Source organism: Falco cherrug, chromosome 9, assembly GCF_023634085.1.
Source record: "Falco cherrug isolate bFalChe1 chromosome 9, bFalChe1.pri, whole genome shotgun sequence".
NCBI lineage: Eukaryota > Metazoa > Chordata > Aves > Falconiformes > Falconidae > Falco > Falco cherrug.
In genome coordinates, this window is record NC_073705.1 from 15,707,144 (window position 1) to 15,733,850 (window position 26,707).

General features: G+C 37.6%; 1 protein-coding gene across 6 annotated transcripts in view; it reads right to left on the reverse strand.

Annotated features, from left to right (window-relative positions):
* The window catches only part of CDK5RAP2 (CDK5 regulatory subunit associated protein 2), an 83,296-nt gene that overhangs the window by 22,024 nt on the left and 34,565 nt on the right, over positions 1–26,707 (reverse strand). For all 6 annotated transcript variants that reach the window (XM_055719672.1, XM_027809608.2, XM_055719671.1 and 3 more), the window contains 12 exons: positions 25,402–25,532; positions 23,682–23,797; positions 22,121–22,249; positions 17,413–17,508; positions 16,644–16,691; positions 15,822–16,009; positions 13,214–13,679; positions 9,746–10,013; positions 8,207–8,323; positions 5,418–6,018; positions 3,131–3,363; positions 355–403 (listed from right to left, as the gene is read on the reverse strand). In XM_055719672.1, the coding sequence (XP_055575647.1) occupies positions 355–403; positions 3,131–3,363; positions 5,418–6,018; positions 8,207–8,323; positions 9,746–10,013; positions 13,214–13,679; positions 15,822–16,009; positions 16,644–16,691; positions 17,413–17,508; positions 22,121–22,249; positions 23,682–23,797; positions 25,402–25,532 (2,442 nt within the window). The remainder of the gene's footprint in view (positions 1–354; positions 404–3,130; positions 3,364–5,417; positions 6,019–8,206; positions 8,324–9,745; positions 10,014–13,213; positions 13,680–15,821; positions 16,010–16,643; positions 16,692–17,412; positions 17,509–22,120; positions 22,250–23,681; positions 23,798–25,401; positions 25,533–26,707) is intronic.

Genomic DNA, 26,707 nt, shown 5'->3' on the forward strand with positions numbered 1-26,707 from the left:
CACAGAAGCAGAAAGGCAGCTGACTATCCCCCCTAGCAGATGCAATTAGGATAATATCTGAACATTACACAACAGTGTATTATGGCACATGTTTTATTTGTTCATGAAAGGCACAATCCGGGCAGCATCACGCTGCCTCTCAGTATCTCAGCTGTTTGAGGAGAAGCGGGGAAAAAACCCTTCATTTGTTTTCTGTGAATATTTTATTAACAAAATGGGTATTAATGAAACAGGCAACATAAGCAAAGCCCTCCCCAAAAGCAAAATGGTGGAAGTAGTGCTACAAAACATGGAGCATCCTTATCAACTTATCAAACAACCCTACATTTGATAAACATGCAATCGCACTCTTACCTTTGAGCTAATTCATTAAGTATAGTAACTTCCGTACCTATTGATTCTCCTGCAAAGCAGAAATAACCGATTAAAAGCAGACATTGAGAATTATACATTTTCCCCCTCCATCTTAAACTATTTAAATACAGAATGGTAAATCAAAGAGAAATTAGAGAAGTCAACAGATACTCAACACACTGTGTGTTAGTGTCAAATGCTGTACATGAGTAAAACTATTTATAGCCCAGGAACAAAGCAATAGCTTTCTCTGAGTGCAAAAAAAATTACTAGGTACCACAGATGCCGGATTTTACAGCTTTGGTGTTTTAGTTAGCGTACAGATGTAAAATACTGTGTTATATGGCAAAAGGATTAGAGGTACATGCCATTACTTCTTCAATAAAAATTATTTTAAAACAATTCCATCGCACTTGGATTTTGTCCACGCAGAGTCAGGCTAACCAGTTATCCTTAATAAAGGGGCATACACAAGATACTGCCTGCAATATTCTCAGTGGTATAGCGTGTGAGCACAAGCACAATTCAGTGCAAGAGACCTGGACTCAGGCACTAATTTGAATAAGGAAATAAAGAGTTCCGTGGTGTCACCTTGGCTCACCATATTTTAAAATTCTTGTGCAATTAAGCAAAAGTGGCAGGCAAGAGTTGCACAGCTGAAATTTCAGGGGAATGAACTGAAGGTCAGGATGGAAATGCAGAGACAGACGGTTGTTTATGCTTCTTCTTTACAGTCAATTCTTAGTACACTGGATGTTCTTTATAACCCTACAAACATCATTTTATTTTAATGTGTGATTCAGTGCAACACCATTGTGTTAGATATATTGAATTGTCTCTGTTGTCAGTGACTTTTCATAGTATATAGGATACCATCTGTTGGTTTAAAGGCATTTAATGTTTATTCACTACACAGTCTTCTCATTTGTAATGCAAGGAATTTCTGTAGCCACTGAAATCATTGAATACACTCAATCTTTTATTACACTGCTATGACACACTAGCCGTAATACCTTTTTCTCATATACAATTCCTTTATATGAGCAATCGAAACTGCAACATGCTGCCACTATCTTTAATGAAAGGCAGAATACAGATCACTGTATGGCTGGGTCCTGAATGTTTCTGAACAAAGTGATCACTTAGAGCCAATTTCAGGAAGACATGAGGGTCAGGGTCCCTATCTGAGGCCACCTCAAGCGTTTTGCTGAAGACGGCAGTTTTGCAGCTGACATCTGTGGAAGTATTGATAGTTGTTTGGGTCAGAAAGAGCAACACTTGCAACAACAGGAAAAGCTCTTTCTTGCTGAATTTCACTCATCTTAGCATCCCTTTCCCATCACTTTGCTACTAACTTTCTTCAGACTATGGACTGAAGGCCATATGCCTGATATACACTGCCTTCAGGTGACAACTGTCGATTTTGATGCTCATTTTACAAAACATGGTTGCATTTTAGCTACTATGAAAGAGAGTGAGCTCTTCTTAACCAGCTAGACTATGTGGCAGCAAGATACAGGTCTCTCAGGAAAATAATTAGAAAAGATCAGAGTAATACATCTCCTGATACGGTCCCACTTCTAGATGTTTAAGGCTTTGCCTTTCCTACGTAATGACTTGCCAAACAATAGGTAGGGAAACTGGGATAAACCAAGGACAAGAGTATTTTTAGGTCTGTAAGTTCCCATTTTTTCAGACAATATGGCAGTTATTACCTCACTGATAATTAAAGGGCTTTGCTTACCATACACATTACAATGTTTTTCCCTGGGTATACACTCCATTCAGCACTTGGCTTTCTCTACCACCAGGACAACACTTCTCTGGCCAACTTCGAGTTCCCTGCTCAGGAGGCTCTTGTTCTACTATTATGCCCTAAAGAAACCCTCAAACACACACTGATTTGCAATACCACAGCCTCTTAAATTCATGAGCTACTCAAAATTCTGAAAGGAATTATCTGCCTTCTAACCAAACAGATTTTACCTTTCTCCCCCCTGTTTTAATTTTCTATGTGCACCACTTGTGTGGGTTTCTCCATAAAGTCTATGGCTCTTTTTCTTGGTGTATCCAGTGACAGAGGATTTTACACCTGCATACAATTTAACACGTGTTATTTCTACAGGAATATCAATAATGTGCAAATCACCATGGTATTATCTTCCAATAGTCCAATGCAGGATTCCTTGCAGTTCCTTTAAAGGCTCTGGCCATAGAAAATTGATTAGATGGACTATTATATAATTTCTTCTTTTACTCTAAAAGCACAGAGCAGATCTCTGCACTGCATTTACCCGTCCTGCAATCAACTGCGCTTTAGGGGGACAAGCTTCAGGAACCTGTAACTTTTTATTTTAGTATAAACATATATTGTGTTAAAAACCAACTGTGAACCATGCCCATGAGAGCCCTTCAATGGAGATACCTGGTGCTCAGGCACAACAAAGTCAGCTGGGCTGCTTCCTGAAACCAACTTGTAACTAAGCTATGACCACTATATTTTGAACAGTTAAAATATGCATGTGCTAAGACAAACAACTCAAAACAGAAGGTGTCAATACAGAGGACAACTACAAAAGTAAAATCCAGTCTTGCTGGGGCACTAAAATTTTACCTTCCAAGACAGTCTTCCCTATAAATCATTTAAAAGCAACTAAGAGGAATTAAGGTTTCCTTTTCACTAAAAAGGAAAAAAACCATCAACCAACAACAAAACCTTCAAATTTTGAGAACATTAATATATCTTAGACAATAAGCACAAAATACTGCTACTTACCATACAGGGATTTCCTTTCTAGTTTCTCAAACAATAGTACCGTTTGATTCAGTTGTTCACGGAAGCCTTCAGCAACATAATAATCTACATCACTGGCTTGAAGCAGTTCCTCAAAAGCTTTAATAAGGCTTGTCAGATGGTGGTGGTAAGCGACACAACCACTGCGGATCTCTTTAATTTGTTGGCTTTGAAAGGAGAGTTCTTGGGCTTGTGGATGAACTAATGAATCATATCTGAGAAAATGAAATTATCTTTAAAGTAATTTTCTGACCATAAATAACATTTAAATGTAAATTAAAAGTGAATTAAACTTATATTCCTAAGCTATAATTTTATGTCCCTCAATTTCATTTTAACGTGTTTTTACAGCCACAATGAGAAATATATTTTCTCTAACTGTTGAGTTTTGTATTTATGGACATAATTTGTGGGTTATTATCCTTCACTTAACTGCTTCATTTATAAGATGGGCAAAAACTAAGGTGACAACTTGTTTGTCCTCTTGGAAATAACCCGATGGTATGCAAAGATGCCAAATTAAAGTAAGTAAGAGTAAACACATCAGAATTTTTAAGAATACACATATTTTTCTTGACTGGCTCATATTTTGCTGGGTTTTTTTGTGGGGAGGAGTGGGGCAGGCTGGAGTTTCATTCACTATGGAAGAACAGATAGAGCTATCCCTTCTTCTGAAACTGTATGTATTTCCCACCAGGAGCACAACATTGAACTTTCTGAGCTGATGCTTTCACAGAGTCTGAAAATTCTGCACATCTCTGCATGTTTATTACCAGAGACATGGCCATGACAACCACTGTAGTGTCCAAACTCTTGTACTCCACAAGCCAAGATATAAATTTCAACTCAGATCAATTTAATTTATTCTGCACTTGCAGATACAACATCTCTTTTATACCACCAACTGTCTGCATTACGGACTTCTTTCTACAGGCTCATACATTAGTGGAGAGAAAAAGGGAGAGGATCTGAAAAGATGCAGGGAATCAAACAAAATATGGGGCATAAACAAAATCTATGATGTTGTGAGTTGTTATAGAATTTTTATTGTCATTTGTATAGGAAGAGATGCATAACTCATTTTTGGGTCTGTCACTTGTGACTCATGCAGGTGTCCTAGACAGTGGCCATAAAAACTTTACAGCGATCCATACTGTCTCAACCCTTAACTTACAGTTAGATCTTCCTTTGTAAAATGGATGAGGTATATTTTCAGGGTATGTAAATTTGTATGTACTGTGTAGGACAATTGTATTTTATGATAGTAATACTAAAAGATATACAATAGTCCATGTTGGTGGTTGCTCAGTGTCTCCAAACATTTCTACTCAAGCATTCTGAAGAAAGCCAAAAGGCTGAATACTTTTGTTATACTTCTGCCATTCTGTAGGCCCTCAGGATAATGACAATAGTACAGGAGGAAAAAAAAAAAAGGGGGGGGCGGGTGCTGAAAAGTTTTGGTCTTATGGGACCCCATTCTATGTCTCTGATTTGTAGATATGCTAGCCAAAATGCCGACCTTAATCTTACCATACAAAACCCAAGACGGATACTTTCCAGTCTCCCATAAATGATTTTCCAGCTTATGCTAGAAAATTTCATGCATAAATTTTTATATATATATATATATAAATAAAATATACATAAATATATTAAGTATATTCTATATACTTTTACATCATTCAAAGGAAGGCATTACAGCACTCAACTGAAAATAAATTACAGCTAGAGTGTAAAATTTTTGTTTTACACAGTCTGGTCACACAAACAGAAGGGCTAGTATGAATCTGCCAGCTAATTGCCCACGGAAACATTTCCATTCAAAATACGATGTTTCATTTTCTTACACTTGTCACCTGAAAAAAATCTGAGTCATGTAAAACTGTAATTCTTTGAGGACGGCTGACCTCTGTAATCAAAGAGTAACCTGAGGACATCTCACTTTGCTCAAGAGAGGATGTCTTGGAGCAAAGAGAGTTGTGGACCCAACGCGCAGGGAGACATGCAGGTGCCTGGCACAGAATCATTACAGTGATAGGAGCTTAACAGGAGCAGTTATGTTGTAAGAGAAATACTGTTTAGTACTTCAAGGCATCTTTTAACTAAATGTTTCCGTTGCTTTATGTTAATGTTAGCGAAATTTAGCCTTTACTCTAACAACACACTCCTGTTGTATATGTGTGAATAAAATTATCTTCATATTACTTTCCTGTGTTATTGGTATTGCTGTTTACAAAAAGGAACCTGAAACAGTAACAGCTTTACTCACTTGGATGGTGATGCTTCTCTCAGTTTGTTCTGAAGATCATACACTTCATCAAGATGCATATTTGCAATCTGCTCTTTTTCAAGTTCTGCCTCATTTGCTGATAGTAGTTCCTTAAGGTTTTCAGCTGTCCAGGTATCAGGTGCTTTTGAAGACTCTGAATTCCTATTTTCAGTGTGGATCTCATAATCCATCAGCTGATGGGCACTAGAAAATGTCTTGATTTCTTGCATAGTTGTATCTTGCACTTGTGTAACGTGTCCTTCCACAGGCAAGGCTGTGTCACTCAAAACTAGATTGGAAATACCACTTGATAAAAGCTGGTCAGAGGTCTGTAAACGAAACACTAATATTTTGTACTTCTCAAGCTCAGACTGCATATTCTTAATTTTTTGTTTCAGTTCTTCTATATCATCTATGACTTCACAGTCATCAAGTGCATCTGTATTTGTTACACTCAATTTGAGAGAACGCAGGCACTTGGAACCTGAATATGCAGTGGCTGAGTCAATGTCCTCATGTTCCATGGAAAAAAACTCTCCATCTATCTCTTTTAATGAACGCTGGATATTCATGCTGCTAATGTTATGATGATTTTGCATTTCTGAAAAACAGGAGGTTTGCATGTGAATATTAATATTTCTTTATCTGACATTCTGTTCTTAACAGCACTAGAATGAATTCATTTACTTCTATAATAACAGAATAAAAACGCAGAATAATTACAACTATATAATATTAGTTTTGAACTTTTGACCTCTTTCTATGATTTGCCCGTTAATACAACTTGCACATCAGATATTTCAAAACCCTTATCACCTTTCAAATAAACAATACTCAAAATACACTCACTTCCCAAATGACTGAAAATTACTTTTGCCATATGGAGTCCTGAATCACCACCGACGAAGCCCAGACCTATCCAGCCCCAAAGATAACCTCAAACATAAGGCACTGAGATTTAAAAGTAGACTCTATGACTTTAAATTGTTCTTCCTAAAACTTCTAATTAAACCTTCTTTTTCTCCTCACTTCAAGAATCTATACAAAACCAACTGGAACATAAAGTCAGTGGAATTTTAAAAAGATTACCAACAAAATAGTAAAATTTGAAAAAAGGGGCTTTAATGGCTTCTTTTTAACATGTGTTCTAAACAAAATCCATGAAACTGTTCAGTGTTAAAGGTTTTACTGACACTCATTTGGCATGCACATCACATCCCTTAGTTGACTTTGCAATTCACAAGTAATGCTAATCACCCCAGATTCATCAGACCAATAAAAGCTATATAGTCCTATGTATATTCTATGTTTATAGTTCTGGGTACGTTGAGGGCTGTATGTGTAAGCACCTGGGAAAACAGTTATTTTCTGGTTACCACTAAATTAAATTTTCTCCTTCTATTAGTTCTGCAAAAGATCGCTATGAATTAGAACCTCCCTTCTGGGAGTTAATGATTGATCTTGCACAGGTCTTAATACTTTCAAATTGGTTTCCATGGAGAATTCGAATGCCCAGGTTCAAGCTCTAAATTAGCACAAAATTTTGGGGGGCAGCAGGGGGTGGAGGAGCTGTATATGAAGGCCCAACTCAAGCCCAAGCACAAGAGAATAAAACCAAATATAACCCAAGAGCTGGAGAAAAATGAAGCTGCAACGCTGGGATATCAACATATTTGAAATTAAGGCTACATGATGTTCTCTGCAGTACACAGCCTGCTGCACACCATTATGTATGTCATTCAAAAGGTGACAGAATCACAGGACAGAAATGCTTCCAAGAAAATGTCCGTCTATGAATTCAAGAAGACACACTGAATAAGGGAAGGCAACACTTAAGTTCATCAGCTTCTGCTCCTCCTCTACCAGTTGGCTGCTGCAGTAACACAGATGTCAAAGAAGGTTGCAGACTGAGATGGAAAAAAAACAGATACTAGATGAACTCTTAAACTCTGCAATCCTGATTTCATGCAAATGTTCCAGATAACAAAAAGAGGAAATAAAACCAGATGTTAGGGAAGAAATATTTCTGATTAGAATACTGGTTATGGTTTTAATGAGACACTGCCCTTTAATGAAAGGACAACTAGCCAGCTCTCTGTGCATATATATGTGTCCGCGCACACAAAGGGCACACACAGAGCACGATCCTGCTAACCAACTCACTGGCTTCAACGAAGCTACTTATCCAAATAAAATTAATGATGTGACAAAGGATTACAAAATTGGTCACATCCTCTGTACTCTATACACAACATGCTAACCAGGTTATTCAAGCCCTCCTGAAGAAGACTAATGGATGATACAGAAACACGTAATACACAGTGTTAAGCCTATTTACATTTTCATTAAACGATTCCATTAGGTTTCAACCTAGTTGAATGCCTTCAGATAATTCAGATAAGCAAAATTCTATCATTCAGTTGCTTCATTCCAATAGTTCAGAACTAGATGCAGAAGCAGTAAGTAACAAACATTTAATTCAGAGAAGAGTTCAGAAGTGAGGACATTAGCAACAGAGATCAGAGTTAGGCATACAACTCATTATTTTTACTGGAAAGCGGACTCATAAATCCCTGTGGCCCTTCTGAAAGCATAACCCTTATAAAAGACCAGCTTGAATTCTTAGAGCAATTAATCCATACGAGCTAAGAAAATTAGATTTAAAACCCACAAAAAATGGCAAGGGAGACAATTACCTGCAGTAATTTACAATTTTGCACATTTCAGAAGGAACTAGAGTTTTAAAATGTCTTCTTTTTTTTTTATACTACACCATATAAATGCTATACCTTGATAGTTTTGCTGATCTCTGTCCATCGCATATTCATTCTTGCCCCCTGTATCCAGATCAACACCTTGCAATTCCACCTGGACCTCCCTATTATCCAATTTGAGCAATGAGTCAACTGAATAGTGGGGGAAGGTAAAACAGATTATCAGTAAGTGGCTGAAAAAAAATTAAGTGGGGATAGTTAAGCCAAAAATAAACAAAAAAACCCCCAAAAAAACCCACACCCACAAACCCAAATCTGGCCCTCTTAGAATTTGAAACGGGAAAATTATCTAAGGAAGAACTACTATTGAAAATGTAATACAAACACTACTGGTCATATGAGAGAGCATTTGCACGTGTCTTTAAAATTATAAGGCTAAGTACTAAGAACGTGAATTGCAAAAGCTTCCTACCAGCAAATGAAGACAGACATTTGCAAGTTCCCTTTGTAACGTAACAGTTAATCGATTTTTAGTGCATTTTTAAATGTTTTACATTAAGCTTAGAGAAAAGGCTAAAAAGTTTTGCCAATATGAGCATTGATCATAAACTAATCTCCTGCAATCTCCCACTGCATCAAGTCCCAGAATTACTAAGCGTGCAAAATAATTGTTACCCAGGGTAAAGAAATCAGCGCAGAAAGGCAATCACAGGACTGCAGTCCTAACAGGCTCTGATTAATTTCAGGATCCAGTTCAAAAGTACTGCCCTTCTCAGAATTCTTCATGGATTTTTGCACCTACCGAATTAATTGCTGTGGTCCCATCACCTTAAAGTATTTCCAGTAAAGTTGTGCCATATCTATCCCCTACCACAATAACGTTACCATTAACAACAAAGTCTCTGCAACCTCTGTGCTTGACAGTGGCTCACTTGCTACTTGATTGAATCTTATTTCTTATATTTACGCTTCATCTCTCCCTCACCTATCCTCTACATCTCTATTCAATTTTTAATCTATACTGCTAAGCGCATTTTTATTTCTCTTACCACTCCAAAACTTTATATAATACCCATTGTTCTCTGCCTTACAATTTGTCATACTTTCCCGATCCAGATACTTTGTCAACAAGTGACTTTAAATTAACCCAGCCACACTGGAAACAGACACAGATGACTTGACAGATCAGTGGAATATTGGAAAAACTTATTTATGCAGCATAAACAAATACAGTAGTTTTATACTCTCCTGTCTCCATTACAGACAGTTTCATTAGACTTGGCATCCTATAAAGGAAATTTTTCATTCACCTAAACATTGACATATATATGTGTATGTGTGGGCACCCTGTGAAACTCTCATTTATTATAATCTTTACGTGATGTATACACAGTACTTTCTATTCTATATGAAGCTGTTTAAAATTCTAGCAACAAAGATAAAAGAAAAAAAAGGTGGTTTTCAAGGTCTATACATATTTGACTACCCACAAAAATCTTAAGATTAAGCAGCATTGTACATATGTAAAAATGATCTGGTTTTACTTTTTACTACAAGAAAAGAAGCTGGTATTTTAAGCAGAATTACAAGTCATTATGTCTGCTCTTTATTTACCTCTCACTGATGTGCTTTCCTGTGCAGGCTCTTCCTGAAGGTTTGCAGTTACAGACTGGTTCAATAATAACTCTCCATTTGTCTGTGGCTGAGATTGATTGTTCTGTTCTTCACGTGCTTTCAGACCCTCACAAGGCGCCCTGGTACAACACTGTAGTTTTGAATCTGACTTCTGCACAGAGGAGTTCAAAGGCACGTTTCCTAATGGTTTGGCTGATCTTAAGAGAACGGGCAGACGGGACTTCTTGGGCAGGTAAGCAGAATCAGTCTGAAAAAGGCGTGGAACAAAATGGGAAGGCAGTAGCTCACATGTAACAGTCAAGTAACGGAAACATAAACAAACATTCCAGGAAATTTTCTTGTCAGAGCAGTCAGCTGTCATGTTAGTTTTGAAAATAAGATCGCAACACCCTTGCAACATGAAAAACAAACATTCAGAGAGAAAAAACCCTATCCCACTGGTTCGATTTCCTGTAAGTACCTGCTACTTACGCATCCACAGCCACACAGCGAATGACTTCCAGTTCATGAAGCAAGACATCAAATACACCATTGACTAGCAAAGGCTTTTAATCAGTAGGCATATGAGTTAACTTTGAATTTGTTTATGCCCTAGGAAAATACTTTCTCAACCAAACTGACCTCTCTCTAACTGCTACTTCCCACTCTCCTTGTCTATATCATAAATGTCTGACAGCCCAGTAACTGTTTCCCTTAAACCTTAAATCCTTTTTTTGTTGTTGTTAATTGAGGATACTCCTAATTTTTCACAAATTCCTGAACATATTTTCCTTTCTTCTTTTTGTCTCCACCCAACAGGCCCTACTACATACCAGCCCACTTTCCTGCCACTGAGAAAATCAACATAGGTTTGCATCTGCCACAGAGGAAATCTATTCTGCCAGAGAAATTCTTTATGAACAAAAATAGCTTCTTCACACATTGCTTCTGCAGGATTCCCATTTCCTACTGTAACAGACATTCCATCACTGGAGATTGGGGGAAAAGTTAAATTTCTTAAGTCATTACATTTTAGCCTCTCACCTTTTGAAGTCTCTGCATAAAATGAACGTGTCCTTGCTTAAACCACAGAGCATAAAATAGTGCTATCTCCAAAAAGATAAAAACATGCTATATGTTGATGAGAGTTATGGAATTGTGTGTAATAATAATAAAAATCAATAATGGAATTTTCAGATAGATTTAGTATAGTTTTTTGCTGTTCATTTGCTTCACCAATGGCGTAAATCCCGTAATTTCTTTTACCACCCAATGTATTCTGAAATACCTTTCCACATTCATTTCTTAGCAATTATAGTCTTTACACAATTTAAAATAATAAAAAGCAAGTTCCATTTTCCTAATGACATACTCAATTCTTTTTGTACATACATGACTACAATATCATTTGGAGACTGAAAAATAAATCCGGGCAGGATGAACTTCCTGCTAGTTTTACTAAACTGCACTAATAACGTCAAGCAATTTCCAGCTGTCTCAGGGTTGTTGTACAGACATATACGTCACCCAGATTACCCAAAGTCCAGTTCAGCTGGCTACATGAAATTATTTACAAAAGCCATTCAGAAGCAAAAGAGACACTGCATTAGTCCAAACAAAGCTTTTAAAGCAACTGACTCAGGGATTGCATTGAGGTTGCGACTGATTAAACTGGAGAGGAATCTGGAAAATGATGAATCAAAACAGTATTTCAAAACTCAGTGAAAACAGGAACTTGAGAAAAAAGAGAATTGCAGAAAGAACTCTAGCTGTTCCCTGTGGGGGGTAGAGAAGCCTTTACTCGCTGCCTTCACAGACCGTCCTTCATTCCCGAGAAGACAGACCAGCAGCTCAAAGACATCGTTAGTGTTCTTAAGCAAGGCATCAAAAGCAAATCTTCACTAAGAGACCAGCTAGGTCCCCAAACCCCTTCTCCCTCTGCTACCCACCCTTACTCTAAGACTGACTTCCACCTGCCCTCATCTCTTCGCCTGTGTGTCTCTGGAGCACTACCCTGAACAGCGCCGACACGAACCGATGGCAAAGCTCATCCACTCCTTCTTGTCCAGACTAGCCAAGGCATCCCAAAGATGCAGGGACAGCTATCGCTGCAGCCAACCTGCCAACCATGAATGACCAAAGACCAAATAGACTACGAACATTAAAAACGGCCCAAGAGCATTTCTATTATTACCCTCTTTCCTCCCCAAACATTTTTTTTTTTAAAGGTAGAAAATTTACTTGCAGGAATGAAACCTTAAAAGACCAAGAATGCACCTGAAGATACTGAGATAGGTTTTGATTACGTGTAAATCATTTGGTGAAACAAGACATAACTTTTGTGAGTTAGGTTTTGATGTTTCAGGAGTATCATAATCTACTGCTTAAAACTGGCATGAATTTTCTAGGGTGTCTGCCACGGACCAACTGTGCATGCCAGAATCTTTTCCTTAAAATCTCGAACTATACTGAGACACTTACGCCTGTACAGAACAAAGTCCTATCAACATCTCTTGGTTTACAAGCCCCTTCAGAACAATGAACCCAACAAGAACAGGCCAGAATAAAAATGAACTGTTCCCAGTTGCTAGCTCACAGAAATCTCTTGATCACTGAAGTCATGGATACCATTCTTTGCAGAAGGTGCTACAACATTCTCTATTAGCAGTCCACAAAATCAAAAGCAATTCTCTCTTTTGTCTGCTCTGCTAAGATCTTCAAAGAGTTTTCAACTTTACTTCTATAACAGCTACTGAAACAATACACGTGAACTCTTTAGTAGACACTTTTCCCACCTCTTTGTTTGGGATCACAGACTGCCTGCATACAAAAGGCTTGAAAACTTACCTGGCACAAGCAAGTTACATCTGTACTCACAGAGCAGACCGCACCTAGGCTCCAAACAAATATGAAGAACTGCCCCCACAGTTTTATAGAGTACTACTGGTCACACTTGTCCAAAAGCAAGACACAATGATAAGATGTTAATACAACACTAAAATTAAGAGTTGAGTTTGTTGAAATCTACCATTAACTCTTCACCAGCATGCTCTCAGACATTATGTAAGCCTTCAATTTTCTAGACTGCATTTGCCATTCAAACTTAATAAGCTATCAGTTCAGAATGCTCCGGGTCCGCACATTATGAACATCTATGCAGAGATGCAAGGTAGTACAGAACCAAGCCATTATGCTATGAACTCTCTCTTTTTCCAAAAGCTATATTTACTAGTATCTGGTCCCAGTGAGGATTGAAATTCAATTAATTAACGTTCTAAAGCACACTGAAGTATGTGATGAAAAGCTCTGAACATTAAGAACAATTATCTAAAATAATTTGGCTTACATCTCTTTTTCTAATTTTAAAAATTACACAAAAGCAAGATTTAGTATTAGAAATGAAACATATTTTTCCCTTTTATACATCTATTCCCTAAGTATCAAAAAGAGAATCTTAAATAAACTTACTTCATTTGTTCTCCTTGTAAAGAGAAGTCTTTCTTGCTTTTCACCCTTCTTACACATGTTTTCTTGCTGATGTTCTCTTTCTGCATTTAATCTTGAATATTCTGGGTTTTCTTCTGAGGCTCCTGTTTTGCCTTCATGTTTGACTCTCATGACATTACTCTCTAAAGTCATTGTTTGTGTAGCTGCATCTTTCAATTCCACTTTCAACAACTCAATATCCTTATTAATCTGTGGCATTGCATCTGGATAAGGCTTCTCTTTCCCATCAAAAGTTGATTTCAATTCTACTTGCTGCTTTAAGAATTTATTGACCTGCTTGAAGTGCTTGAGTTCAGCTCTTAGTTGAATAATCATTTGCCTAAGATCTTTTTCATCCTTTTTCTCTATATCTTCACTTGAACATTCTTCGTCAGTTGTGTTCAGATGATCTAACAGTTCATTTACAATTTTCATTTGTTCTTGTCTGCTGTACTCGGGAAAGAGAAGGCATGAATTTTGATTTTTATTTAAGCAAACAAGAACACCTTCTAAGAAACTCTTTTGCAGTATCTTGACATATTTGAAATTCCCAGGGGATTCCGTTTTACTTGCTAATGAATCACTCACTAACAAACAGAATTTCTGAAGCCTTTTCACAACATGAGTTATATGGGAAGTTACCTCATCAGTGCTTTTCTCCCGTTTATGACCATATACGCTCTACCACCCCTCTCCCCATTCATGAACAGGTACTTAGCATCTGGTACATAAATCGATTGCTTACCTACCACAGCAGTATAAGAAATATGAATCGATATTCAAAAGAGTTTACACTCCAATTTAACTACCTTAAGAAGAAAATTCTGCCAAAAATACAGGAGACGCTAGATGTCGAGCTTTTCTGAAAATCTATCCCTTAATCTATTTCTAATATAACAGGAAAGATGGAACCTAAGAAAGCAGCCAAAAGCCTGCAAAAACAGCTCAATACAGACCATCAAACTGCCCCACAGATACCTCATGGTCCATGGACAATAGTTTGGAAAGCAATGTTTTAAGAGAAACTGAAGCCAAATAAGAGACATTTAAAGCCTAAGCAAGCCCTCAAATTCTACAGACGATTTCATGTGTCCAATAGAGAGCTGTTTGTGCCACTAAACATAAAAACCAGCATTTAAAACAACTGCATTTGTATGGCTAGCGTTTGAAATGGTAGAAGCTAACTAGGCTTTTTATATCTTTCTCTGGCATCTGATGTCATCAGTGAGAATTCAGTTGTGCAACGTACAGGCTCATCACCAGTCAATCTGGTCATTTGTATGTGAACATAGAAAAGATGACACACTAGAGTGGTAAAGAATCAGTCATCAGCAGACTTCTGTGTAAAGTTAACAAATAAAACAATGTTACCTATTAGTCTTCTAATGGAGTAGCATCTCCTCATTTACCATTAACTAGTGCTTTGACAACTAAGACCATTTAAGCCTGTTGCAGAGTTTTAAACAGTAATAATGTAAAAATAAAGAATTGCTTGAGTAAAGTCAAGTGCAGGACACGCCTGAAGACCAAACCCAGGATCTGACATGTGGAACCCCACAGGATATTCTGCGCCCACCACGGCCGAGCAGAATGGATATGGAAGGTCAATCCCATTACTCTCCGGAAAGCACTGCGGCTGGCTGGCAGAACAGCTCAGGCGGGCGCTGCAAAATGTCACGCAGTAACGTGCATAGTCATTAGAGCATGGAGAGAACTAGGAAAGGAAAATGAGAAGGATCCCCACCAAAGCTCTAATTCAGTTTTCAACCAGGAGATTAAGTGGTGTAAGCATGAAATTGGAGGAAAGCAAAACTAGTCAGGGGGTAGTTTTTCTATACAGCCTATTGCTTGGTATTGTCCAGTTGCTATGGACATGAGCATTTCAGATGGGAACTGATCAAACCATAATGTAACACACACACACACACACATATATTTTCTCCTGCATAGCAAGTGACCTCAGTACTTAAAACATGGTTCATCTCAGCATAGTCCTAGGAGTGGTTACAGTGGAATAACCAGCTAGCTGCAGGACATGGGCCCAGATTCCCAGAGCGGCTGACAGAGAGCAAACCTCTGCCCGAGCAGTTCAGATGAAACGACAAAGGCTGCAAAGCACACAGCAATGTCCATTCAAAATTAACCCTGTAAAACAGTCATTGTACCTCCAATTCCTCCATCCTCATTTCCGTAAACTTACAATTTTTAAAGCAGTACAGTGCCATCCCCTTCACCACACTGCCTTTCACCGGCCTGTGCTCTCAGATAAAAGTACCACCTGTTACCATCTGATCCCTTTAACACTGCTAGATTCCATCCTGAAAACAATCAGTCCCTATAGTAAAGCTTCGTATATCAGTAACTTTGGAGAGTTTTTTTTCTTGTAATGGGTTTTTCGTAAGGATTTCTACTGATAGTATGTTTCCTAATTACTTAATTGCATGATAGACTAAAATGGCTCTGAAGGCGCCTTGCCAATCTCTCAGGTAAATTAGACAGTGCCATTATCTAAATTCACTTTAGCAAAATTACTTTATTCTCTTCTCAAATAGAAATACTGTCAAAAGCAGCGCACATCCCTCATACTTACGTAGATTCCAGTACAGATGTTCTATTTTCTCTTAAAAGAGATGTGAGCAAGTTCTCTTCTGTTTCATGTTCACTCATTCCTATTCTGCCAAAGAGTTTGCCAGTTGTATCGTGTTCAAACTGAGAGTTATTTGGACTCCTGTAATGTCTGTCTTTGCAGAAACTCTCTGAATGGCCTGCTGGAGTTACCTGTTAAAAAATTGCACACATTTTCTTATTACACAGGTATGCAATGTTCTATTAAATTCAGGGCTGTAATCTTTTTGTAATCAGGTTTTGTAATTCCTGATGCTCTTTATCTACATTAAGAAGCATCCACAGACATTTCACTTGCTATTTATTAATAGAAAAACTAATTAACATCTATTTCATATGATTAATTCATAGTGATCAGTTGTTTAGTAAGTAGTAAGTAGATTTCCCTGAAGGTCTTTATCTATGAAGAGGTATGAAACTTCTGGAACGTTGCCTGCAGATTGCAGGTAACTTTTTATTAGTTCACCTTTGAATCATCTGTCTTTACAGTACAAAATTCTGTCCTGGGATCCCCAGACGCAAGCCCTGATGGCCAGGACAGGATGCAACCTGAAGTATTTACAAACTGCCAACTTTTTGTATGCAACACTATAGAAGTGTCCTAGGAAATTTCCATAGGGGACCTCTCCAGTAATTCAACCCCCATTTATATCAATGGAAGTCTTCCGTATCAATTACGTGAGAGTTCAGACTAGGCCCATTTGGACACAATTTCCATCAGCAGACATCAGCAGCGAGGGGTTCAGATGTTTAAAAGTCAGGAGTACCTTTACAATACATCACTTACCTGTTTATCCACCTCACAAGGAAAATCCAAGGAAACTTGAAGGCATACCTAGTAAACAGAGAAACACAGAAATTACAAATTTTGAAGAACAGAACATCATTATTCTTCAACATTACTAACCAAAATGCCCCTTTTTGTGTCATATTTGAGGAAGTTATAATTTTTAAACCAGAAAGGTTCAACTTTAATTGCACTCTATGATCCTCTAGGTCCCTTGCAATGTGAATTATGTTATGATTCCATGATGCTTTATATTACATTGCTTTTGAATGATAGAGGAAAAGGACAGCAGATTCCTGTACATATGAAAACACAGGTAACAAGCTACCAACACATCAAGTATTTCAACCCTGAATATACAGCATTTTTTCCTCAATCATAGCAGTGAGTTGATCTGAGACAATTTGTACCATAGGCCTGGCTGCAATCAAAGCTGAAGATTGGGGGGGGGGTGGGGTGTGTGTGTGTAAAGAAACATAGTTCCAAGGGACTTTATGTCATCTCTATTAAGGCAGATTATGAGTCCTTGAACAAGAGAAAACAAGGACCAGAACGAAAGCTATCTTCACTGCAAAACCCTAGCAGCAGAAAAATACAGGAATAAGCTTTCAGAAACTCTTCAGGATAACTATTAGTTGAAAGCGAAATCAGATACCAAGAAAAGTATATTTTGTTTGTAAAAGACTTTGTGTTCTAAGAAAATATAAACTTTTAAAGGCATGCAGAGAAGAAAGTATTGTAACATAATGCACCCAGAGCAGAGTCCTACCTGACTGACCCTCTCAGAAAATTGACTGTTCTGCATCTTCCTGTCATTGTCACCATCTTCCATCTGCATCACAGGCTCCTCTGTTATTTCAAGACACTACACAAAGTATGGAATGACATGAAAATGTAGCACAAAAAAAATACTGTGATATGAAACATGCATAAATAAGTCAGTGACATGTCTTAAAAGAAAAATAAAAAAAGCCTGTAATACAAAGTAACAAACACAGAATTAGATTTCTTAAACAAGATCAAAGAAAATTAATCTAAAACCCAGGAATTACTCATATTAAATACAGTGAAACTGTATCTTACACATTCCTTCATTTTTATTTAACCCTTTCTCCTCAGAATTTACAAAAAATGTAAAAATCACAACCTTTTCCGGCAAAGGACCTCTGTATCTTCAGTCATGTTCTCATTGTGCCTATTTTATTTTCCAATTTCCAGAATTTATTTTCATTTGCTACACAATTTAGGCTCTTCTCCAGCATCCAAGAAATAGATGCTTTCAAAACAAAGCACATGTAGCTTGCTGTACACTAAAAAGATTTACTGTAACACTGAAGGTTACAATCTGCTGTGTCTTGCCTAGATTTGCCCATTTGTAGCAAACGGTGCCAAATCATCTTTTTCTCCCAATTTTCCACAGAACCTAATCCACCTCCCATCACTAATACTTCCTGAGCAAGGAGGAGGAGGAGGAAGTCCTGTCACCAGCATTACTGACAGTAAGACCAGAATCCCTTTGGTTTGCTGGATGTTACATCCCAGCAACAGACCCGTGGGCAAGGGACGAGGTGTGCACGTTGCTCCTCTCTCAGCAGCAGCAACGACCACAACTGCGCGAGCTTCATTTATACATGGTTCACAGGGAACGTCTTCTCTTTGCTTACAACTCACCTCCTTTACTCAGCTTGCTCTGGAGGCGAGGACAGAATTTAGCCTTGCCTATGTCAGTTTAATGTTGATCATCATAAAACTGCTTATTTACAAAGAATTATTATATTCAGTAGCCACGTTCTGGTACAGCCTGTCAGACAACCCGAGTACAAGGCTGGTCCTACGTCCCATTTTGGGATCCACCACGAGTGACCTGCAGTTACCATGCTCCACCACTCCCCTGAGAGAAGACCAGACTGGACATTTCTATCATCTTGGTCCATAGTCACATTTCCCAATCTAATAGAAAAAGACAGTTATTTAAGACCTTTGCTGCTAACATCTCATTAAATAGTGGAAATGTGCAAAAGCATCAGTAAATATCAACGATGCTACAGATCCAAACCTGCATGGGATAAAAATTTTAGCCTTAAAGCCCCTGTGGCAATAATACAGCACGGTGTGTATAACAGTTATATTTTGGTGTGACTTGGCCTAAAGAAAAATTACCTTAAGACAAGAAAAGATGAATCTTGAGCATAGTTACAGAAAATTGGGATTATAGGTACAGAGACTCAGATGATGGACTGGAATGAAAGAAACTGGTGTCTAGGGGTCATGGATGTGATATTTATAGCTTCGATGGATATACAGCACAGTGCTGAAACTTACGGCATGAAAAGAGAAACCTGCTTCCCCAGTATCACATGCTGGAAAGTCTTGGCTCACAGCATGTCAGCCCAGCCGCAGACAAACAGGATTCTGCAAGGAGCATTATTTTTGCTTCCTAAGAACACTGGGACTTGAATGCATGTGTGGGTTTTGATTTTTTTAAATTAAGTATGCATAGAAGATGGGTGCATGTGTGCATGTGTGTGTGTATATATATGTGAAATAAATGAGAAAAACCTTTTTATCTTCCAAACCCTAGCAGTATAAGCAGCTCTAATGGTTTTAAATATGAATTTTAAAGGCAGAAACTGGATGGTGCAGCATATTAATGTATTTGCCTTTTACTATTAGAAATCTATATTGAAAACTAACTTCCAAGTCACGTTTGAATTATTTTTGTATTTCTCACTCAGACTTGGTTTTCTAGGACAACACAACGTAAAGACAATCTGAAAACCGAAGGAAGACACAGACAAAATTGTGGTATATAGCGTGGGCATGCATTTTAAAATGATCTTTCCATTGTAATCATGGGATGCCAAAAGTCCGATAACACTAACTATTACAAAAATAAAAAAACTGTTAAGCTTTAATCTTCCATGTGTAGATTCAGGACAAACCCTGAATTTGTCTATTCAAAATACACTTGCACACATAATTTATCCACTCAATGCAACTACCTGTTATGACTCAACATTTTTAGTATATGCTTTTCCCAGGCCAATATATTTTTTGGTAAGTGATGATTCTTAGAAGTCTAGATTCTTAGAAACTACGACATAAGACCAACAGGATATAGCACACTATTACAACAAATGACTGCAGTTTGAGCCTGGTCCTATGGTCCTGTATCTGAGAGGCTGAAAAGAAACTTTCTGTGCTCCAAGGAATACAAACTAATGTTCAACAAAATATTAAAAAGAAAATAAGTGTCTTAAGGCCAGAAAAAAAAGTCTACCAAGAATAACCTGCCTGTTTAAAGTATTTCCTTGGAGACTGAAAACCTTGAGAATGTTTTTCCTAAATGAACCACTGATATGCTTGGTTTGCAAAGATCCCTGGAGCCCTGAAGGCTGAAATCACTGAGACTGCTTCTCTCAGAGAAAGCAGATGTTCAGAGGACAGGACAAAAACAACCTTTTTCTCTCCTCTGCCTCCCTCCCAACACAAACATGAAGCCAAGAAATAGAGTACTAGGGCCTGTCAGACCACTGGGAGATGCCCTGCAGAGGCACCAGCATGCAGACTCATCGGATCTGTGCTCCGGCTTTGTGAAGGAAAAGAAGGATGGATATGTTTTAAGAACCTGAGAAGGCTACATCTTCCTGTGTCTGTCCAAATTCTTCTTATAGCACATATGTCAGTGTCATCTCAGCACTACCTGCCAACAAATTCTAGCCCAAAATACACACAAGAAATAGAACTTTGCATTTTTTTACAATGGTTATTAGTATGCAAAACACATTGATGTCACAAACCATAACCTGAAATCCCGGTTGCCATTTATTGTCAAGATTGATAAAATGGTACCTTTTAAACTAAAAAGTTTCAGTTTTGCATCCTTTCACTTTTGAGCTCCATAGTATTATCATTCTAGCACAGGTTAATATATCATATTTTACATTCCTATATCCTTTACCAGAATGTTGAGGTCTATTTATATTTTACAAGCTTCACTCTCTGTCATTCTACATCTATTTTCACAAAGACGGCTTAAGTATTCCTGTATGCACTTTTCATGCCAAGACAAATGCAGAATCACACAGTATCTTGTCACGATGATCTTAGCACAGGACATTAATTCCTTTGGTACAACTACAGCATCAGTGGGGGTGCAGCACCCTCTGCAGGGTGACTAAAATATTAATCTATAGAAACTGCACACACTCGGAAACAGATTGCCCACACGCTTTTCATGCAAACCTATTACAGTAACATGTATATTCATTATTTTAATAAAAGCTATGGCACCCTTAAAGGTCAATCTATAATTTAAAACATATTTCAATTAAAGATACCATGAGTATGCCCTAAAACTGAATAAGCAAGAATATTTCATGACCTTTGATTACTTCTCCCTGTGCATGTGCAGCACATATGGTAAAAGACATGACCCTTTTTCCAGGGTCTTGAGGAATAAACTGTCCTGCAGAAAACTCAGTCCCGGACCTCAAATTAGACAATCCACACATAACTGTTTCGAACTATTCCTAATTTTCTGTTCTCTTGAGTTTAATTCAGAAATACAAGACACAAAATACTAGCGGCATCATTATCCCTTGTACATTTTTTCCTTCCTATTCAGTATGTTGTGCACAACAACAATGTAACTGAAAGCAAAAACCACAACAGAATATAAAGAAAAGTACTACAGCAACATTTCATGTAATACTTTATAACAAGCTAGAAGGTTCACTATAATCTACCAGAGCCTCCTGAACGTCCTTCATCATCCACACATAGTAAGATACGTGGGGACACAGCACCCAAAATCCTTCTCAGTGGAAGTATTTTGCCAAGAACTCTTCTTCCCACAGCTAAAAACAGCCTTAGCTTTGGGCAAAACAATAAACACCCAGCAACAACTACTTCCTCGCACCTCTCACAATCTACCACAATGCTGGCCACTTCTTCATATACCTCTATATTCTGCATGAAGGCACAGCCATGCATTTAAGTGACCTGAAGTGCTATTCTCTCTTTTTTGGCTACAGTGAACCCTGGCTGTTTTGCAGATGCAGAGATACAAACTAAGCTCCTACAGAATTAGAAACAGTGTGACAATGACTCTTGAACAGGAGACAAGCACACTTCCTATAATAACTGTTATATAAGATATTGCATTCTTTGTAAAATTAACTATTTCCTCCCTTTTCAATTGACAAAACAAATAGATCACAGACCCAATTAATATTTTAACGTGTATGTTGTTTCCTTAAAATCAACTTGACACATCACTGAACACTTGCATTGAGCTGATTCTGTGTTGTGCTAACATCTTAAAGTTGTTTACATCATTAATTTAAAAAGTTATTAGAAGGAATTAGCAACCTAAGCCCCGAGGGTTTTACACTCATTCTGCACTAATGTAAATGGCTCCACAAGGTATATTAGATGTAAGAGTCAGATTCACTACTTTAATACAGAAAACCTACCTCACTGTGGTTTAATATTTTTAGTGCTTCCTTCCCTTGAGAATCTGTCGTACAAAGTCCAAGCTGTTTTTTCTTAAGTTCTTGATTGATTGACTGCAGATCCTTAACCATCAAGAGAAGGTCAGTAACCTAAAAAAACAAAGGAAGAAGTAAAACTGGTAACATCCATACTAGTATGAAAACAAATGATGCTATATAAATCTCCAGCTAAATCTAAACAGCAGAGTTGGAAAACCTGGTTTTCTGCATCTGTTCATGAGGCAATCAAAAACATGATTATATATTTGTGAGTTAGTGTTCAAGAACTCTTAAACTGCAAGACTGTAGTTTCCAGCCATGCTATTAAGTTGAGCTATCAAGTTTCACAACTCAGTAGCAACAAAAAACCTGAGGGCACCTCACACCAACAGGCTGATTTAAGAAACATTTTAGTTCAAGGGAAACCAGCATTGCAGGGAAATAGCAGCATTCAGAAACAACCTCTTCTCCTATCTCAAACACTCTTTATAAGCCACTATCTTTCTGAGTAGTCTCACAAATACAAAATCTGAATGGACAATCACGTTCAAAACTCTTGAACAGACATTACTATCACAGACCCACGTAGTGTATCAAGAAGGTAATGTTTGCAGAAAGTGAAGGCATAAAACCCCTTTTTCAAGTGAGAAATGATTTATAAACGTCTTTTGCTAACGAGTGTCCCTGAACCTACTGAAGGGAATACGTTCCAAGATAAAAGTGGTACAACCCCAGAATGGGACTGGAACACAATCTGGGGCTTTTTTTATTGACACCCGTTCAGTGTAAGGCAAACTTTTTTTCCTTCAGACTACCCACCTCCAGATTGTGAACACCTGCCTACAATTCAGCTGGCCATGAGAAATATAAAAATCCACTTATGTTCAGTCCCAAATGACCATTTTCAAAATAATTCCTTATTAAAAACTGGTGCATGGATCACAGGTCACTGCGCAGGATAAGGAGTCAGAAGAACAAGTATCCAGTGCTGATTTACTGTATGACAATGGTCTGCACATTTAATCTCTGTGAATTTCAGTTCTCCTTACGAAGAACGGAGACAACATTAACTTACCTCAAGGCTATTTCAAAACATGCTATATTTACCAGAAGATTTGCAAGTCCTGAGATGGAGTGTGCTATACAGGCACATAAATTATAGACACCACTGCCATCATCATGATTAATACAGGTGCCGGAAATACATGTCATAGGATACTTAATGCAAAAACTTTTCTTTGGAGTTGGGTATACTTCACGATGACTTAAATATGGCATTGAGTCTGAAACCTGAATCCAGGTGTCTATCATAAAACCTTTGCAGCAAGCTATCTATGTTTCAGCTGATTCTGAAGCTCAATGAAGTGTAACAAAGACTAAATAGTTCATAAAAGGTGGATCTCAAACCACAGAGGCGAGAACTTCAAATCCTTTCAGAACTACTCAACTACACCTAAATAAACCTTTTTGTGAGAAATACAGAAACCATAAACAAAGCAGAATTAAGCCATTAGAAAGAGTAAATAATAAAAAAGATCAATACCTTTTTCTTAAGTTCTTCAAGAGACAGATGGTCTACCTGCAGGCTTAAATGATCTTGCTCTCCTAAACAGATACTCATATAAGATGTTTGATCTCCACAGAAAGATAGTGTTTCATCTGTCAAAATAACCAAGGACAGGAATTATTTCAGAAACTATTTGCAGGAAAACACAGCATAAAATGCAAAGACAGGACTTTTTGAGTAAGAACCTATTAGTAAGTCTGTGGGAGGCCAGTTAAAATGTTTCACCCCCAAAAATAAGCTTTCTGTTTATTTGAACACATTCTGTCCTCGTATTTCTTTGTGCTTCTGACATGCTGTATTCTCTGTGGCTGTATTTTCTGTGATTATCAGCACGAGTTGTGAATGCAATTCTGAATTGTAATTTGCATATTTAGCATTACAATTAGATATAATTTTTAGGAAGGATAAGTAAGGCAGGAATAGTTATTATGTTTTAACTAAATTTTTATGAACATGAGCTCAAGATCTCAAAGCGAAAAGCCAGGTTAGACAAAGTTATTGAATTTATCTTGCTTTGGGGTCAAAAGATTGCATTAATTGAATTGAAGATAGCTACTTATTCATTTCCTCTATAACTGCAGGGATGATTTGTTATGTTTCAACAAACACCTGTTCATTTACAATATAGGTGATAGTTAATTCTATAAATACTTCTCATGATATATGCTTTCTCCCTATCTAAAGTAGGAGAAAGAGTCATTCAAATCCTACTCCCAGCTCTGACACTGATCTCGTGGCTGCTGCAAGGAGCCAAAGTTTCACAAATAATCACTAATTCTCAGAACCTTCATCCCTAGCAGCCTCACCCTCAACACAACTGCTCTTGACAACCCAGGAATATCCACAAGACCCATTGGTCTACCCCGGCTGTTCACCATCTCTGTGCTTTTGAGGTTGGAAACTCTGAAATGGCAGAAGCTTACCTTTTGTCACTTATCATAGCTGTCAAGGGAGTGGTGCTAACATTGAAAATCTAGGTTGAAAGGGGTAAGTGAAAAGGCTTTATCATTATTTATATATCCCCTATGGAATAAACCAGAGAGATCTGTATATATGCAATAAACTATATTTAACAATGTCCACTTACGTTATTCTTTTCTATATCTAAGTACATACTAGAAACAGCTCCAAAGAAGTACAATAAAAAAGCTAGAGGATAAGTTATATTTAAAAGCTCTTCTATTTCTGAATTACAAAATAACAAAACCTCTGGCTATTTCTTTCTTTCCCTGCAAATATTTCTTCTGTTAGGAAGAGTCTAGCCATTTCCTGAGACACAAGCTCTTTACCAAAGTATTGTGAAATAATTACACTCCATTGTCAAAAAGTGATCCCATGGCCACAGATTTATTCAAAGCCAGGAATCTCTGACTTCTGCAGAAAACAGTAAATTCTATGGGTACAAAATTGTAGGCAGCTTGAAATGATCACTGCAGTAGAATTGCCACTGAATTACTAACATTTGCTGCATGGAAAAAGAAAAGCTGTCCCTCTGTATATGCCCTCCTGATTGCTCACAGACATTCTGTTACCAATCCCCTGAATAATTTTCAGTGCAGAAAGCTGAAAAGAAGTCTTTTCACACCTTTTTCTACTCTCAAAAGTTTCTTCTCCACCACAGCAAACTGACTGTAATAAAACCAGTTTTCTTTTGTGCAAGATCAAGAAAAGGGATGGGCTACACACGCATACAGACCTTGTCGTTTTTTAATGTCCTTAATCTGATCTTCTAAGACCTTCTGTAGATTCCGATTACCTAAAATGCCTTCCTCTAGTTGTTTTCGCAACATGAAAATGTTGTTTAGCTCCATTTGCAAGCTATTAATACTAAAAAAAAGAAGAAAAAACAACCTTCAAGATTCAAATCAAAACATTATATTGCGTACCTCAGCATCTTTTAGACATCCGGGCTTCCACCAAGAGCCCATTTCACGTTAGCCATCACCATTTTTCATCACACAGTTACATCATTTTGATGCATAAGCACAAACAAATCCCTACAGAGAAAGACAAGACTAACCGTTTACATATACGGCCTTTACTTGCTGTTTCGAGCTGTGCTGCTTGTAAATCAGCTTAAACATGACAGATACATTCTACCAGCCAACTTCTCTGTAATGTTTTTTAAGGAAAATCAGAATTACTAACTTCTGAAAAGTATGCCAGAAAAATATCATTATCACATAATACTGATGGCTCTGCGTACTCCATTGTACAGTGACCATGGAAACTTTGTTCCCTTGCTACAGAACTATACTACATAATCTAATGCTCCACTTAAAAAAAAAAAATTAAATTGTGTTTCATTGAAAGTATGATTCAGACACAATTAACTGTTTTATTTCTCCATTTATCCGACAGTCTGTAAAAAGACCTTTTAAGGTCTAAATTGTCTCGATTATCTCAATGGGGTGTGTAAATGCCAAAACTTACAAATTTTAATTTGTCAGGGTGAATTAATTCTTTAAGCAGCTTTCTTCCGAGGTGGCACTGAAGCTTTTACTTTAGCATCAATCCCTGCCCCTCAAGGCCTCACGGTGTCAGCACCTCCAGCTGTCCCTTGCTAGATCTTCCCCACACCCTTCAACATCAACAGGACAGTTCTGATCAATCCGTAAAAAGTACACTAAGAACTGAAATTGTAATAAAATTAAATAAATTGGATTTAATAGCAAATAACAAGGTGTTACTGAACTGATTGCTTTATTTATTTCCGTATTCACGTCACTCAGAACCTCAGTGTTCTGAGATAAATTACACTGCTGTAGAATTCCCAAATCGATTGCACTAAATGCCAGAAAATTCAGAAATCTTTAAAAAAAATTTAAGTCCCTCTTACAGGAGACTATACAGCTACATACAGTACATTATACTTGCATGAGAATAACAGCATATTGTAGAAACATATTAATTAAAAGGCAGCGTGTCTGAAAAGACTCCCAGTCTGTCAGCTGACAAGCGTACTGTTGTCAAGTGTTTCCTGCACAAGAAACTACTGCTTC